General features: G+C 17.2%; 1 protein-coding gene across 2 annotated transcripts in view; it reads right to left on the reverse strand.

Moving 5' to 3' along the window:
- LOC100868101 (uncharacterized) overlaps positions 1–18,395 on the reverse strand; it is a 120,691-nt gene extending 102,296 nt beyond the window's left edge. The window contains exons 1-9 of one of the 2 annotated variants that reach the window (XM_086908511.1): positions 18,257–18,395; positions 10,924–11,258; positions 8,262–8,567; positions 4,624–4,812; positions 3,911–4,415; positions 3,512–3,736; positions 1,930–2,232; positions 1,094–1,228; positions 133–884 (exon numbers count right to left, since the gene is read on the reverse strand). In XM_086908511.1, the coding sequence (XP_086764637.1) occupies positions 133–884; positions 1,094–1,228; positions 1,930–2,232; positions 3,512–3,736; positions 3,911–4,415; positions 4,624–4,812; positions 8,262–8,567; positions 10,924–11,219 (2,711 nt within the window). In that variant the 5' untranslated portion in view covers positions 11,220–11,258; positions 18,257–18,395. Of the gene's footprint in view, positions 1–132; positions 885–1,093; positions 1,229–1,929; positions 2,233–3,511; positions 3,737–3,910; positions 4,416–4,623; positions 4,813–8,261; positions 8,568–10,923; positions 11,274–18,256 lie in introns of both variants that reach the window. The other variant, XM_086908512.1, reaches the window with a different exon arrangement.
- Positions 18,396–19,657: the final 1,262 nt, after the last annotated feature.

Genomic DNA, 19,657 nt, shown 5'->3' on the forward strand with positions numbered 1-19,657 from the left:
ATAATATTTATATGATACATTTTCATACAATAAATAATTTATGAATTATTTGAAGTAATTATGTTCCTTAATTGATTTTGAATATTTAAGCTATGGAATATTAAATGTTAAAAAAGAAAGAAAATGTAATACCTTGGTATCCAAATTGGACTGACATTGGATTCAGGTATTTCTTCTGTAGAAGATTTCACAGGTAAAGTCTTAGTCCTCTGTAAAGCCATTCTAATGTCTTTAATTGCAGCTTCAACTTCACCTCCTATTTCCAGATTTACACTTTGTCTAGCCTGAGGTGCTGGTGGTGGAGGTGTGCCAAGAGGATCCAGACTATCAAGCTGAAGCTCATTTGTATCATATGAATTTTCTTTCTTAGGAACAAATAAATCAGGTGATGAAGTTTTTAAAGAATGTAAAATATCTTTACTAACAGTTAAGCTAGAAAGATCTTTTCCATCGTTTTCTGTTGTAACTGGATAAGTAGTATCATTAACACGACTACGTTGAATAATTTCTTTTTCAATTTCATTAATTTGCCGCTTCATCAACATCACAGTTGGATTATTATTATCAGTATCACTGGCATGTCCACTAGATAAGCCATCTTCAAGAACTGGCATACTAGCATATATTCTCAATGAATCTGAATTATTTCCTAAATCACCCACTGATCCAAGAAGACCACTAGCTGGTATCAACTCATTATCCATCATCATTAAAGAAACTTCACTATCAAGATCTCCACAATTACTATCGCAATCAGTTGTTTCAGGACTCAATGTAAAATTGCGAGAGTGCCCAACTTGTAGTCCAACCTCTGTTTCTCCGAGATCTTCACTACTACCAGTGCCTACTGAGAGGTCTAAGAAATTATTTTCATGTTCAGCAGTCTAAAAAAATAGAAAATCAAAATTTGAAAAATAATTTTATCATAAATAAAATATTTTATTTAAAATTTTATTTCTTTCTTATGAATAATTTTCAAATTCAACAAAATTTAATTTCAAATAATAATTAGTTTATACACAAAATTATATAAATAATATATTTATTACTTAGATATTTAGAAATTATTTATTTTTTACATAAATATCCTTACATTTTGGGGAAAATCTGATCTTTGTTTTTTAGGAGATTCATGTACTAAAACTTCTTCTATTGTTGGTGGACCAGTAGCCAATCGTTGACCAACATAAGCGCTTCCTCCTTGTCTTCGTAATTCATAATCTAGATCCTTAAATAATAGATAATAAAATCAGTTTTAAATAAATAAAATAAAATTTAAATAAAATAAAATCACAAAATACTTTTTAATAAAGACTATTAATTAACATTATAGAATTAAATTATTTGCTGTAACATTAAAAAAATTAAAAGCATTATCATATTAATAATGTCACAAATTTAATAAATTAATAAACATATAGTACTCTTTCTAAATTAAACCAATGATAAAACTATAGAAGTATATTTTTAATAGTACTTCCACCAAATATCCACAAATAGTTCAAAGGAAATGTTTCGATTTTTCTAGTTGAAATTCCTCCGAATTTCCACCGATTTTTAAAGCCGATTATTTCATCTTTAACCTATTAGCTGTATATGATGAATATATTTATATAGAAAATTATATTTATATATCATAAAGAAAATTAATTTTTTATTATGTAATATATATATATATATCATCTTTTCATTTTTACAATAATTTAAATATAAATATAAATAAACATTTTTAAAATAAAACAACACAGTTAATAGGTTAAAAATTTTTTTATATCTAGCTTGTTTTCAAATTTTATGATTAGACAAAATATTATAGATACATTCAAACAAAAATGAAGGAAAAATCTAATTTATGAATTGTGTTGTATTTTGTCTTATATTGTATTTTGTATTATTATAATAACAATGAAATAGTCAAGGTTTTTGTACCTGAAATGGAAAAGACTCAATACTATTTTCCTTTTCCTTTGTTGGTGGTGGACATTTAAAAAATTCTTCAAGTACTTTTCGAGTTTCTGAGAATTCATATAAATAATCAAATGTACTACCACCAGATGATACCAAATTACTTATGTTATCTGTTGGAATAATTGATGGTTTTAAAGAATCTTCTTCTTCATCTTCAATTTTTGGAGATGGAGAAGAGGCATTTACAGCATGATTATCAGAACAATTCATATTTGTTTCTACCACAGCCTTTTCTATGATGATTTCTGCAGAAGTATCTTCCTTCTAAAAATAAACACAAATGTAATAAAATAAAATAAAAACTATTTTATTATTTTTTTTTCAATATTTACTTTTTTTATAAATTTTTATGTACAGAGTGAATCAAAAATTATTATATGAAATAATTCATTACCTATTAATTAAATTAAAAAAGATTTTAATGAATTATGTAATTTTAAGAAACACATTGAATCAATACAATTTTTTTGAGATCAAAGTGATATTTTTTTCAAATTTAATTTTTTTTTTTTTAATATTATATTGTTGTCAATGAAAAACGAATTCAATATATATATATATATATATATATATGATCTTGATCTTGATAACTCTCAAAATCAAATAAAATTTCAAAACTATGTCATAAAGATTCCTGAACTATTCCAAGTGAATCCATCGTAATTTCGCGGTGTTTCTTTTAAAATTAATAAGTATTAACCATAATATAAACATTAATTTCTTATATTGTTAATTTATATTTCTAAGTTAAACATACAGTATAATAGTATAAAACAATACATACAATGACAAAATTCAATACATGAATGCGAAAAAAATATAATAAAATGCTATATATGTTCAAACTTATTATTGAAGAAAATTTTTTCATCCACTTCCAGAACAGTTCGTCTATTTACAATATTTTGAAAAAATGCAAAAAAAATACAAGGACCACACTTTGAACACATACTCTAAATAAAACAAATGAAATTTTTTAATATTCATTTGATTTGAGATTCAATTCAAAATCAACGCATCAACAAGGTTATTGTAGATTACTGAATTCGTTTTTTTACAACATGATATTAAAAAAAAATGCAAAAATCTTGATATCTCAAAAAAAAAATGAGATATAAAAAAATCAAATTGTAAAAATTCAATACATCCCTTAAGTGCTACATTGTTAATTTATTAAAATGTTTTTTCATTCAATTCACCAATAAATTATTTTAGATAATAATTCTTATTGACAATTTAAATATATATAAGTATATATAATTTTATATTTAGGTATATTTTATATATATATATATTTATATATATATATATATTTATATGATGTCATTAATTTAATAGTATAAGCCAAAAGAAAATAAATCTATATGCAAAAATAAATCAAAAAAAGAATATACTATATTTATTATTATTATTATATTTATTATATTTATATTTATTATTATTATTATTTATTTTTTTATATTTATTATTATATATTTATTATATTTGATTATATTTATAAAATATGTTATAATGTACAAAATTATACTTATTTTAGATATACCTCATTATGACTTGGTGTTGTTGGTAATACTCTCTGAGGAAAACCAGGTCTTGGTGTCATATAAACAGATGGCGATGACAGAAGACATGGAAGTTGAGTATCACGTATTCCATAACGTCTTGGACTTTCAGAATATTGTGCTATTGGCAATTCACCAATTACTCTTGTAACTTTATGATTTCGTTCTGAAGATGGTGATTCTTCACAATCACTAGCTGGAATTACCTAAAAATATATTTTTTATTTAGTATATACAACTTTAAATTGATTTATTATCATATGAGATAAAGTCAATTTAAAAATTAAATTGATTTATTATCATATGAAATAATTTTTAAATTATTTTACTATTTTAAATATTTTTAATATCCTACATATATTAAATAAAATAAAAAATACCTTAAAAAATTCTGAAGTATTACGATGATACGCTGTCGTTGGACTTGGAGTACTTTCAATGCTAGAACTTAAAGGTTCTGGAGGAATGCGACCTTTTTGAGATTCTTCAGTCTCAAGACTTAAATTAGTTGATGTAACTTGATTAGTGTTATTAGTTAAATCTAGTGGCAAATTTTGCCAATTATCATCAATATCATCAAAAACAACTACTTCACCATCACTAACAATAGCCATGCTTCTTGCTGGTGTAGTATGATTTGATTGATAATCTATGCAGCTTTTTGACAATCCATAATCTAGATCTGCAGTATTTTTTGACACATCATATTCTATATTATTGCTATTCAAAATTGAATCATAATTAATAATACGATTGCTGTGATTGCTTTTAGGAGAATCATAATCAATAGATTTTGCTGAATTATGTCGCACTGAATGTATTTCTGAAGAAAACACAGTTTCTGTAACTTCTCTATTAGAATGTTGTTTTCTTGTATCACCACATCTAAAAAAATTTACATTCATATATAATTTTTAATTACTATGTATATAATAATTTTTTAAAAAAATTTTAAAAATTTAAAAATATAATTTATTTTTCAAGTGTAATAATCTATTTAAAAAATACAATTTTTCTTATTTAGATTTTATTTAAATTACTTATGTAATATGTAAAAATAATTTTAGAATATAAAAAATAATTTTTGAATTACCGGCTTCTTAATTCCCATACAGTTTGAGTATTTGGGGATTTATTATTCCTTTTAACTGATAGCTTGTTATCTGTTTGAATATCTTCATTATTTAAAGAATTTGATGCTGCAAGAAATCGTGATTTTCTAGCTGCTACTTTACCTCGACTTTGAGAAAAAACTTCTCGTCCACCAGCAATTTCTATAATTCTAAAACATAGTTATCATGTACATAATTATTAATTTTATATAATTTATTAGATTTCTAGTAGCAAAATAAAAATGATAATTTCTAAAGTATTATTTGAATTTTTCCTTTCTAACAGCAAAAGATTAAATAAATATTATATAATATAGATATATAGATTATTAAATAAAAAGTTTTATATATAAGTATATAAAAAAATAAATTTCAAACAAAAATTAATAATTTAAATTAATATTTTAAATTTATTTATTATGATATAATTGTATTCATTTATTTATATTTTACATATATTACATTTATTTATTATATAGAATTTGTATGTTAAGTAATTCAAATATTTTTTCAATTATTTATAATATATTAAGAAAAACAAAAATATAAAAGTATTAAATAAGAAGATAATAATTAAATGTAATAAAATTTTTAAACAATATTAAAATTTTTTTATAAACTATTCTTTCATAACACTATTCAAAATTATTTATATAATTACAAATTATTTGCAATAATAGATTAATTTTATCAAAATTGTAGTTATAGAAATCTGTAATAATTTTATTTTTTCTAATTATTATAGTTACTTATAATATAATAAAATTAATTTTAAAATAAACATGTAGTAATAAATTTAGTTTTCATAAATATCAAATATATATAATAAATATTACAAAATAGAATTATTTTATTATTTGAAGAACATTTTGTTTTAAAATTATTTAATTTCTTTTATAAATCAATAAAAAGATTCTTTCAAACAAGAATAAAGTATAATATAATTTAAAAAGTATAATAGTATAATATAATTAATTATAATATATTATTTATAATATGAATCAAAATTTTTTGTAGTGTAATTATTACAATATTTGATTGATACATATTTTTAATTATTAATATAAAATTAATTATTAATATATTATTGATAAACTTTTCAACAAATAATTTAACTTCAAAAAGTTTTTTAATATAATGTCATATTAATATTAAAAAATATATAATTAAAAAAAACATAAAAATATATGATGAATAATATTCACCCTTCTTCTTAGAAGAATATTATAAAAATATTATAAAAAAATTTATGCTAATTATTATAAGTAAATATATAAAGAGATTAAATAGTTAATATAATTCAATGTTTTTATATTTTATACATTCTTTTATAATATAATAAAAATCATAAATAATTAGCAATTATTAAAAAAATTATTTTTTGTCATTAATCACATTATAACTTTCTTTTATGATATAAAAGCTATTATAATTTATTTTAAAATAATAACACATAAAATTATAATTAATGAATATGTGAAATTATAATTTGATATTTATTGATTTTTAATTAAATTTTTAAATTTTTATTTTAATTTTCTGAATCTTCTAAAAATTTTTTTCATACAAATCTTAAAGCAAAAATATTATAAAAAGATGTGATAAATAATTAATTAATAATTAATTATTTAATAATTCTTATTTTTTTAATAAAAATTTTTTTTATTAAATCTAATACTTTATGTAATAATATATATTCTATTTATTTTTAATATTCATATTTATAATATTTTAAATAATATATATATAAATAACATTTTACTTATTGAATATACAATTTCAAAAATTATAATTGATTTTTACATTATAAAAATATGAAATAATTATATAAATGTATAAAATAAAATAAAAATTATAATATTTTACGTTTTATGTAAAAAAATAACAAATTTTGGTTAAATAAAATAATCTTTATAAAAATAATTTTATATATATATATTTTATTTTCTGATTATCATTTAATTATTTATAATTTTCTAATATTTTTTTTATAATTATTTTTAATATTTAAGAATTTAAATAATTATGATATAATTATGAATTAGATGATAGATAATTAGAATAAGAATTAAAATAATTTAAAATAAATTATGAATTATTTTTATTTTAATTATATAAACAATTAAAGATATATTAAATATTAAATATGTTAAAATTACATTATTTGAATTGATAATAATATTAAAAATGAAATTATTAAAAAAACATCAATTTTGTTAATCATGCTATTAACAAATTAATTTATGTTATCAATAATATAAATTAAATTTAAATTTTCTTATAATTTTTCTTAGAAAAAAAAAATATAATTATGATATAAAATTTTTATGTAATAATTAATCAAAATATTTAATATATTATTATTTGATATATGTTTTGTTATAAAAAATTATTAAAACTTATTGAAAATCATTAACTCATTTGAAAATTCAAACATTGTTTTTATACATATTATTTAATAGATTTATATTATCAAATAAATTTTCATCATAAAATTCATTTTTAAATTATTTATTTTGATTAAAATCATTATTAAATAAATTGATCTATTTATAAAATAATGTAAACAAAGAAACTGTATTGTGACATATTATTTATTATTATGTTATTATTATGATTGTTACTTACACTTCGTTATTAATTTATTTTTATATTAATAAACAGTTTATATGATATTTACTTATTATTAATTACCATAAACTTAAAAACATCTTAAAAACAAAAAGTGACACAATATAACCTAATATCATATACTACATGCATAATGTTTATCGACTGAACGTGGATTGTGTCATTGACAGGTTTATCGATTGTTTTAAAATATAATTGAAAGATTATATTTAATTTTTTGAATGCTCAATAATTAATTTGAATATTAAACGATTAAGAATTAATTATAATAAATAAATAATTATGTTAAAATATTAAAAGAAAAATAAATACTGGAAATATTGGAACAAACAATATCTAAAAGATAAAATCAAATATAAAACAGAATGAAAAAAATAAGAAAGGAAAAAATAAAAGAATATATATTAACTATAATATTATTAAAATTATCATATTTCTTATTATATTATTCTTATTATATTATATACATTATTTTAGAGATTTGATATTTTTATAATTTTATTAGAGAATTTATTATTATTTATAATTTATCATAGAGTAATAATCCATGAAATTATAAGTCATTAAGAATTGAATGATATGTTTTGTCATTAGATAGTACATAATATTGTATGTATATATTTAACTATATAAATAAAATAAAAAAAATATTTAATATATTTTACTATAAATAGTTTTTCATTAAAACTTATTCAAAAAGCTTAGATTTTATGAATAATTCTATATTTTGAATCTTAAATTTTTAAATATTTTATTATTTTCATAATTTTAAAAATTCATTTTTATTTCTTAAAAATATTGTTACTTATTATCATTTATAGAAATGATTAATATATCTAAATTTATTTTTTTAAAAATTTATATATAGATATAAATTTTATTGAATATTTATTTTTATTGTTATATTTATATATATTAAATTTGTATTCCACAAATATAAAAAAAATATCTTATTATTTATTTTAAAATAAAAAATAAAATAACTTACCTGGAATCTCTTAATTTATAACTGCGATCACCCTTAGCAGAAGTTAAAATGTATACAGGGCTTTCCTCAGGCCCACTATCATCCTGCTGAGAGTGACTTTGATGATCACTACCTGGGAGACTATTATATTGTTGCGCATCCTCACTACGTCCAGAGGCAGATGAGGAACTTGAAGAAAGTGGTTTTGTGTTAAATGTACCAAGTGAATTAAATGTTCCAAGTGGACCACCAACATTGCTTGTGTTACCACTGACACCAACAGTTAGTTGACTTTCACCTGTAAAACCAGATACCATACTCGTTGTCCTATAAAAAAAAATAATGATTAATTATTATTTATATTATATTATTTATATCATTATATTTAAATATAATTATTAAAATAAGATTCATTTATTCTATCAATTTTAAATTCTTATATATTATAATTATTTTAGCATTTAAAGAAAATCGATATCAATTTTTATTAAAAGATATTTTCAATAAGTTTATATTTTAAATAAGTAAAATAAAAGATTTTAAAAAACTTAATACTAAAATTTAACATTATTTTTTAATTCGGCATTTAAAAAATTAATTAAAATTAATATAATATAATAAAGAAAATAAATAAATTTTCACATATGTGAAACTAGTTCAGAACTTATTTGACTTCTTATAAATTCATATTTAGAATTAAATATAATTTCTATTATATTTTATTTAATATTTTCTTTTATCCACATTTTGATATGAAATTAATTATAAAATACTTTGTTTATCAGATTTATATATATAGAATTTTTATTATATAATTATTATTATATAAGATATATAAATAAAATTTAGTAAAATAAAACTTAAAATATGCATGATAAATTATAATGCATAAGTCATTAATATTAATATATTTTTTAATATATTCTGTGTGAATTTATCGAAATTCTCACTGATTTTTAAGCATTTTTTTATAATGAGAAAACTAAAAAAAATACTAAATTCCATTTTATAAAAATAAAAAAAAATTAATTCATATTAATATCTATAATTGATTTATAACTGATTTTTTATTATATTTTTTAAAATCATTAATATTTAACAAAGTTACTTAATTCTTTTTTTTTGTTTTTTTATTTAAATTATATAAAGTAAATTATACAAAGTTTTATTTAAATTATACAATTAACAAAGTAACTAAAAAAAATCTGTTTAAATCTAAAACTTTGGATTTAGTTTTTCAAGAAGAAAAAAAAAATTTTATTGATATCCAACTGTAATGTTTTTTTTTCTATTTCCATTTATATGTTACAAAAAAGTATATAAAAAAAGTCTAATAAGAAAATAATATTTTGAAATTAGCATTATCATTTTCATATTGAAACATAACTATAATATCAAAATTGTATTTTTATTGTATTATTGTATATATGTTTATTATATTATATTTTGTTATTTCCAAATTATTTAAACTAAAATACATATTATATAAAAAATAATTAAATACTAAATTTTTTATAAATAAAAAAATAATAAATTGAATTCAATAAATAATTACAAGATATATAATTATATAATTATATAAGATAATATATAATAATTTTATATTATTATTAATATTATAATTAAATAATAAAATAAAATTATATTATATTAAATTAATATTAATATTTAATATTAATAATTAAAATAATTATATAATATAATAATTAATATTATAATTATATATCTTATTATATTCATTATAACAAATTCAAAAGTAATTTAATTTTATAATGAATGAAAGATTCATTCCACTATCATCAACTATTGCAAAATTAAATTGCTTTGAAAAAATTTTATATTTTAATGTCTAGTATCTTTAAATTTTCTATAAATTTTCAAATATATTATATAAAATAATATATATTTATATATAATTTATAATATATAAAATTATAAAATTATTAAAATCAAAAATTATATCTTTTAACAATATAACTAAATTTTAATATTATAACTGTTTTAATATTATAACTAGATTTTAATATAATAAATTTCGACACATCAATTAAAAATTTTCATATTTTTATTTTACAATGAAGTTTAATTTCTAATTCAAAAACCTTTATTTGAATTGAATTGAATTTATTTGAATAAAAATGAGCATAATTATATGTAATAATTTTTTTTTCTATATGAGATTTTTTTGTGTGCGTGAAATCAATTCTTGAATTCTTATCGTTTTTATATCGTCTTTTTAACATAAAATTGCATAGAAATATTTTTTACAGAACACTAAAATTTAAATATTTTATATATAAATATAATTGTATTAAATGTTTTATATATAATGTTTAATATATAATTTAAAATTTTGTTCATTTCATATCATTACAAGGTTATACTTAAAAAAATAAAGAAAATATTTTAAAAATTGATTTCACATTTTTAAAAAATACTAATATTAATCACTAATAACAAAAATTTCATTAATAAAAAAAATTATTATTATAATTACTTAATTATTATAAAAAAAAAATAATATTTATTATAATTTATAATCTATTATACGATGTTACAAAACATTTTGATTTTAATATTCATTTAAATATAGTTAAATTAAGCTTGTATAAGATAAAAAATTTCGTAATTCATTATTTACAATTGAGAAAAACCAATGATTGATAAATCAATATAAGCTTACCTATCGGAGATATCACGCTCGAGGTCGATCATGTCTTCCGATATCGGACGTGAATGCTTTGAAGGTGTGTTCTTGGAAGCAATTGCAAGGGTAGTAGTCGTAAGAGTGTTCGTGAATGTCGTCGCGGGAATATTCGTGAGGCTGGTGGAAATAGAGACGGCCTCTTTTTGACAGAGGCTCTCATGCGGTTGACTGATCTGTGTAGAGGCCCCCGGACTCGGGGGTGGGCCACCCCTAGGCCGACATTTCGGGAAAAGTCGGTTCAAATCTGCGTTTTCCAAGATCAGGCTTGTCATCGCCACGTCACATTCATTTCTCTTAATACCCTGTCCATTCTGAAACATTACATACTCAAATCATATAAGATATTAATACTTGAATCATATAAGATATATATTATAATATCAATTATTATAATATCATATTATATTATATATATTATTAATTATTATATCATATCATATTATATTATATTATAATATAATATATTCTTATATGAGATATTGCATATTTCATAAAAATAATTTTAATATATAAATAGAATTAATATTTTATTTTTTTGTTTTTACTAACTTGCTTTTATTATTTATTATTAACTGATATGATTATTTATTATAAAATTATTTATTATCTTTTAGAAATTATTAAAATTAACATATTAATATATTAATATGTAATATATAATATATAATATAGTAATATATTTTACCAATTTTTATAAATTTGAAATATGTCTAAGATTAAGAAGTTTTTAATTTATAAAACATAAAATAATGCAATACGATAACAAATGATCGTATATTGATGCATGATATATAAGCAAAATTCAATCATAAAGTATCAAAATTTTTTTGCAAATAATTACAAAATTAAAATTATTAGAATTATACATAACATAATAGTTACACAACATAAAAAAAGAATTGCTCGAAACAATCTCTTTATAACATATTTCAAGTTTATTAAAATTGAAAAGAGAATACATTGAGTTCATTGTTATTAATAGATTATTAAAATGGATTTTTAATAAAAAATGAATTATTAATAATATAACAAATATTATATTCTTAATTAAAAAATTAATTGATAGATTTTTTATAGAATGAAATAAATAATGAATAAACAATTAAAATTTTAAAAAATTTATTATTTCTAAAGAGTTATATAAAATTATATATATAAGAATTATAACTGTTTCATATAACATTTTACATTTCTCAAATAAATTTCAAATGCATTTATTAAAAAATTAATAAGTATAAAATTTATTTATTTTTTAATCATTTGTATATAATCTTTATTTTTGTTAAATTTAGGATCAACAGATTAATCATTTTTTTATTTGAAATTTAATATTAAATTTTGATCTGTAATGAAAAAATATGATTCTATTTAAAGTTGATCTTGAAAATTTAATCATTATTTATTATTAAATAATATTATACTATTATATTATAATATTATATTATAATATTATACTATTATATAATAATATTATACTAAATAATTATAAAGTTGGACAGTTTTAAACTAAACATAAAGCTTAGTATATACCTCAGTTATTGATTAAATTATTGATAGTTAAATATACGCATTACACATGATATTTTCAATACATAATACTGCCCACGTAATATTTAATTTCTGTCTTTAATAAAAAATAATGTTTTCCTTTATTAAAAATGTTGTAAAATTTATATCAGAAACTTTATTTCCATTGAAATTGAGATCATTTTAATATAACAGATAAATTATTAATAATATAAATGTATAATATATCAATGTTTATTTATCCAGCTATAAATTTAATTTATATTTGTTTAAATTATATTTATATTGTCTCTACTTATACATGAGATTTTTATTATTTTTCAATATTATAAATCGTTATTTTACTTTATATATCAAATGAAATTTTTATCGTAATTTTATTTATGTGATTTTTATGCAAAAAAAATTTAAATATAACATATAGAATATTATATATAATTATTATATATAATTTAATTTTATGATAATTAATAAAATTGAAATGAATAAAATAAAATGAAAAAAAAGATTGGATAATAATATGGGAAGGTTATATATATATATATATATATATAAGTAAGTTAAGGCAAAAAATTATATAATAATCAATAATATATATTAATATATAATTGTATATATATTTTTATATTTGTATATGTATAATTATATATATATTTTTTATATTTGTATATATATAATAATATATAATTGTATTACTGATGAATAATCGAAATCAGTATAAAAAAAAAGGAATAGAAAAAAATAAGTAAATAAGGAAAATAATATACAATATACAATTTATAAGAAAGACCAATTTTAATTAAAACAAATAAATGGGATAAGATAATAAAAGGATAAAAAATGTGGAAGAAAAATATGGAAACTAAAAAAAGAAATATAAAGCAAGAAAGATGAATACAAGAAAAAATAACAGAAAACGTGAGAAAACGCGAGTTTGGCCCATGCTTCGTTGAGCGTGGAATCGATAGAGGGTCACTGGCATCAGAAAATACAATCGGCATATTTTAAAGTTATTTCAGTTTATTACATAGCTTACTTGTAATCATCTTGCTACATTTTATAATTAATATACATATATCGAACTTATATTTGTTATTATTTAACATGCACATATTCATCAATATTCTAATTTGTGCTCTATTATAATTCTCCATTTCCACATTTATTATCCATTTCTCATATGTCTTATTATCAATATCTTTTTATATTTATATATATAATAAAAACATTGAGATAAATAAAATGAATAATAGAATAATTATTAATATTTCCTTTAACATTTTGTTATTATTTAATATTTCTTTTAATAACAACGAAAATTAAAATAAAATAAAATCAAATAATGCAATAATTCGAATAAAATTTTATCTAAAAATACATAATTAATAGATATAAATAATAAGAAACATAAAAATACTGTATTTTAATTGTATTTTAATTTCAAATTTACTATAGTTTTATAGTTTTTTACATTTTTAAAAAAAATTATATTTCACATTTTTGTGTTTTATAATATTACATTATAATTAAAATTATATATTTACTAATTAAATTTTTTATTTTTAAAATAATTAAAAATTTGAAAAAATTATATTTTACGTAATATAAATATAAAATATTAGATTTCAAAATATTTATAATACATATTTATAACACATATAATATGATACAAAAATATCATTTTAAAACTTTCTAATTTATTAATTTTTTTTCATTTATTTTTTATTTATCTTTGATTTTTTAACTGTTCTTGTCATATAATAAATTTTAATGTTTCACAATAATTTCTTTCCTTAAAGCCAAAAAATAAAAAATAATAACAAATGGAAAATGATTTAAAAAAAAATTAAAAATTATATCTAAATGTGCATTTATATTTTATTTTTTACAGATAATGTGCGCGCGCGTGTGTGTGTGTACTACATGTATAGTAGATAGATATTTAAATTAAAAAATATATTAATTTTTATTATATCTTATATCACATAAAATATGAAAAAATAAAATTACAAGTAGTTCAGTATCAACTAAAACTATTTTTAATTTTCATTTCTCTCATCAAATATATTATATCTTTTTTTAAATAAATGAATAACATGTTATATTATGTTATATATTTATATATATTTCTTATTTAAATTCAAAATTGTAAATTATATACTAAATGCAAATATATAATAAAAAAACTATATATAATACTAAAATGCAAATGTAAAATTTGTGTAAGATAAAATAAATATATTTTTTTACTATATTTTTTTAATATATATATATATATATTATTTTCTTATTTATAAACAGTTTACAAATTTATATAAAATATTTTAATGAAAATTATAAATTTTTTTGAAAGAAGAAAAAATAATAAATTTTTAAAAATTATAGAATTATTTTAATATATTAATATAATTCTATTTAATATGTTTCCACATATAATAATTCATATTATTATTACATATATTATATAAGTTTTTTTTAAATTCTTCTATCTGCAATTTTAAGTTTATAAGTTTTTTAAATTGACGTGAATATGCGTTTATCTTTCGCTCGATATATGAAAAAGAAAACATGTTATATAATTAATTGTTAACAAATATTTTTTATTTCTAAATATAATTATTATTACACAAGAAACAAAAAATATGATTCTTATATAAGTAAATATATGTATATATAAATATATTGACTGACTATAATAAATTAATAAATCAATTAATTAAATATAAACCCATATGGATCAACTAATAACGATATACATATATATATATAAACGAAATTTAAAGAAATTTTGTATATTTTAATAATAATTTTTATACAAATTGTAATGAAATGTTTTATGCATATATTCAATCTTTTTATTTGAAATTAACAAATTTTAATTTTATATATTCGTTATTTTCTGCCTATTATCTACGCGCGCGCGTATAATATTTTATATATATATATTTTATAACTATGAAAATCGTGATAAAATATTAATAATATTAATATTTTTTATTTATAAGATGTCATATTTTTTATTTACGGGATATATTTACGTTGTTTAGTTATTATTTGTAAAATAATCTTTACCACTTATTAGAATTTTTATTATCATTCGATAATATTTTAATTATTATTAATATAATATTAAAATATAATGAATTATCAAAATATCAAAAATATAAATATATATTTTCCATTTGATGATGAAACTATTTTAATTGAATTATTGAGATTTTTATAATAAAAATAATGATAATATATATTTTATTTTATATTTCATAATTATATTAAGTACAACAATTATATTTTAATTTTATTATATTTAAATTATAAAATAATAATTAAAAAAGATTAAAAAGAAATGATTAAGAAAAAGAATATCAAATTTTTTTCTTTATTCCTCAAATTATAAATAAATAGTAAATGAATAATATTAATTAATATATTATTAATAATATAATATTAATTAATAATGAACTAAGCATTAAGAAATATTATATTTAGTTTTTGTTATATTGCATTATTTATGAATATTTATTCAAATATAATAGTAATATAATGTTCAATATAGTATAATAATAATAATTATGATATTCAAATATAATAATATATCAATGATATTTTTTCTTAATCTTATAATTATGTAAACAATAATTAAATTATTGTTAAAATAATAATACATTTTGTTAATTTTATTATTTGCTTTTTTGAAGCTATGCCACAAAGATAATAAAATAAAAATTTAAAAATTATAAATAATAAAAAATATTTCTAGCATAAAATGCAAATTGACATGATATTGAAATAATATTGTAACATAATTTATAATGTTATGTTTTTATTAATTTATAATGTATAAAAATATTGTAATATAAATTATAAATATAATTGTATATAAAACGCTAATATATAGTACAATAATATTCTTAGAGAGAAAAAAGCATTCATACTTATTTTTATATATATTATTTTACTTATTTATGTATATTATGTTTATTATTTTTATGTATATCTATTAAAAAGTAGGTATACATATATAAATTTAAATTCGATCATTCAATAATTAAAACTTTTTTAATTAAATGATGACAAAAAAAGAAAATATTAAAAAAGAATTAGCAACATTGTTAATTTAATATTTCTATTTATATGGTAATAATTTAACATTTTTATTGAAGTAAAAAATTATTGAGATACAATAGAGAAATTAAAAATAAATAAAATAAATATATATTTCAATTAAAAATATTATATTTTATTTATAATATAAAATTTTTATACAAATTATAATTATTTTTATTTATTAATTCTATTATAATTAAATCATTACTATATTTCAAATAATGGAATTTTATAGATAAAATAAATGCATTAACGTTGATAATAAGTACAACAAAATATACATTTATATTCATAATAGAACACATTACAATTCATAATAGAATTAATGCAAAATTATATTTATATATATAATAAATTTCTTTTTGAGTGTTTTTATATATTATTATAATTTTCTAAATATTAAAATAATTTATTCATGAAAATCATATAAAAAACACATTATTTATTATCATTTATTTATTATCATAGAATGTAAAATTGTAATTGATACTTTTTAATAATTATTTATAATTTATTCAAATCAATAAATTCTAATCTTTTTTTTTTTTTTCAAGAAAAAACTAATATATATAATATCATTTAAAAATAATAGACCAATATTTACATTTACATATCGCTCATTTGCTGCAATAATGACAACTCAAAAATTATGACTTTAGAAAAAATGACTTTAAATGATTTGTCTCGTTATAAAATTACATATAAATTTTGTAAAATGTTTTGTTAAAAATGTTAAGTTAGAAAGATACAATTTGAAAATACATTTACAATTCTATAAATGAAAATTACAAATAACAATCATTTTTCTCTATTCCAATAATTTAAAAATTATAAATTTTAAGTTATATCATTGTTGTAAAAAATAAGCGACATATTGCTGTATATACGTATATACATATATTTATTTTTAATATTTTTATTTAAATTTTAAATTTAAATCCAAAAACAAACATTATAAAAAGAAATATTCGAATTTCTATGTAAAATTTATGTAATTGTATAGAAAAAATATGTATTTTATAGCAATTATTTTTTTCGATTAAAGTATTGAGAAGAATTATTTCTGTGTCTATTTTAAAATAAAAGCATCGTAAATAATGCAAATCTTGTATGATATATTTATAAAAATTATTTATTATTTAAATAATTATGTTTTAAAAATATCGAAATCCAATTCGAATTTAATTCTTTTAATACATACTTAAAAATCTGGAGAAAAAAATCGATCGAACATCGAATCTTATTTATATGTAAAGAAATAGAAGAAGCTGTATTGAATTAAAAATATTCAAAATAAATGTAAATCGATAAAATTTCTACAAATTTTTATCTATATTATAAAAATTTTACAAAAGAAAGAAAGAAAGAGCTTTGACTGTAGGCGTCTTTCCATCCAGAGATTTTGTGAGTTGACTTTTTCGAATATCAAATTATTCATTTCCAAACACGTTCAATAAAAACAAAAAAAAAAATATATAAATCAAAATGCAAGTATTTCTATTACAAAAAGAAAACTACAAAATTGTAATCAAATCTTCTATAGAATGTCTTATCGTAATACGACTTGCAAAGAAGAGAAATCGATCCAACATGTTAACGCGTGTCTGGCATCGAGGACAGTAGCCACCCGTATAAAATATGTCTTTTAAAAAGATTTTATATTGTTTATATTTACCTTATTATAATTGTTCTAAAACATACACTTGTCACTCTGTTATAATATGATGCACTAAATTAAATTGTCACACGAAATATCGTAATAATCTAGTAATACGATCGCGAGTACAGAAGTCTTTAGAGGGTAGTCAGACACTGAACGAATAGATGGCGCCCATACTTGTACGCCACTCCTAGCGTCGAATTTTCTTTCAACCCTCTTACCCCCCACTAACATTGCTCATTGCTTTTGACTAGAGGGTTAATCGTATGATTCTAATCAAACTATCGAAAGTTAACATCAGTTCTAATATGCAAAATTTTCTATAATTAAATTTGTTCATATTATTAGTTTGTTTATTAAAATTTTAATGAACTAAAAATATATATTGAGGAAAAACATAGAACAATATATAATAGATACGTTTACTTATAATCATATATTATCAATTAAAATTTCATAATAAAATAAATTCTTTTCAAATTTATAGATATATTTTTTTATAAAATATATATATATATATATATATATATATATAAAATATTTTTTTATAAAATACTTAAAAATAGTATATCTTAAATAACTTATACTTAATGACTTATTTTATGTTTAAAAAAATAAGATGTTTTACATAATTTATCGATAATAACAATTTACATTTTCCCTATTTATAGGGATTTCAGTTGAAGAAATAATAAATAAAAATAAATAATAATTGTATATTTTTGTAAATTATTAATTTTTATTTTATCGTTTATTTAGAAATATTTTTTTAAAATTATAAAGAAATTAATATCACTATTTATTTTCTATAAAAAATAACCAATATCTTTATTTTTTTATTTAAGAAATAAATAAATTTGAGAATTAGTAAAATCAAAGTTTTGAATGATTTTTCTAAGATAATATTTTGATATATAACTTTCAATATTTAATTATTACATAAACATAAATAATTTTTAAGTAATAATAAAATAAAATATATTAAAATAATAAAATTAATATTTATATATGATATATAACTATTCATTATTAAGATGTAGTTATTTATTATGATTTTAAGAATTATTTGTAATTATAAATATCAATTAGAATCATTTCAAGAATTTAAAAATATAAATTTATTTATTTTCGTGTTTTCTTTTTTTTAAGAACATCAATATATATATATATATATTCTTTAACGATTCAAATCATCGAAAACAAACAAACAAATGATGCGATTTTATTGATTACAAAATATCAATAATAGGACAAAATTTATATTAAAATACATTAATATTCATAAAAATATATTATATTTATAATAAATTTTAATAAATTAATAACCTTAGAAATAAATTTCGCGTTTTTATCAAATTTTGAAAATTTTTGACACAAATTTATCATTAAAATATTATCAAATTTAATGCAAAACTT

This window comes from Apis florea, unplaced genomic scaffold, assembly GCF_048593485.1.
Source record: "Apis florea isolate Af1SG1 unplaced genomic scaffold, ASM4859348v1 contig_3078_pilon, whole genome shotgun sequence".
NCBI lineage: Eukaryota > Metazoa > Arthropoda > Insecta > Hymenoptera > Apidae > Apis > Apis florea.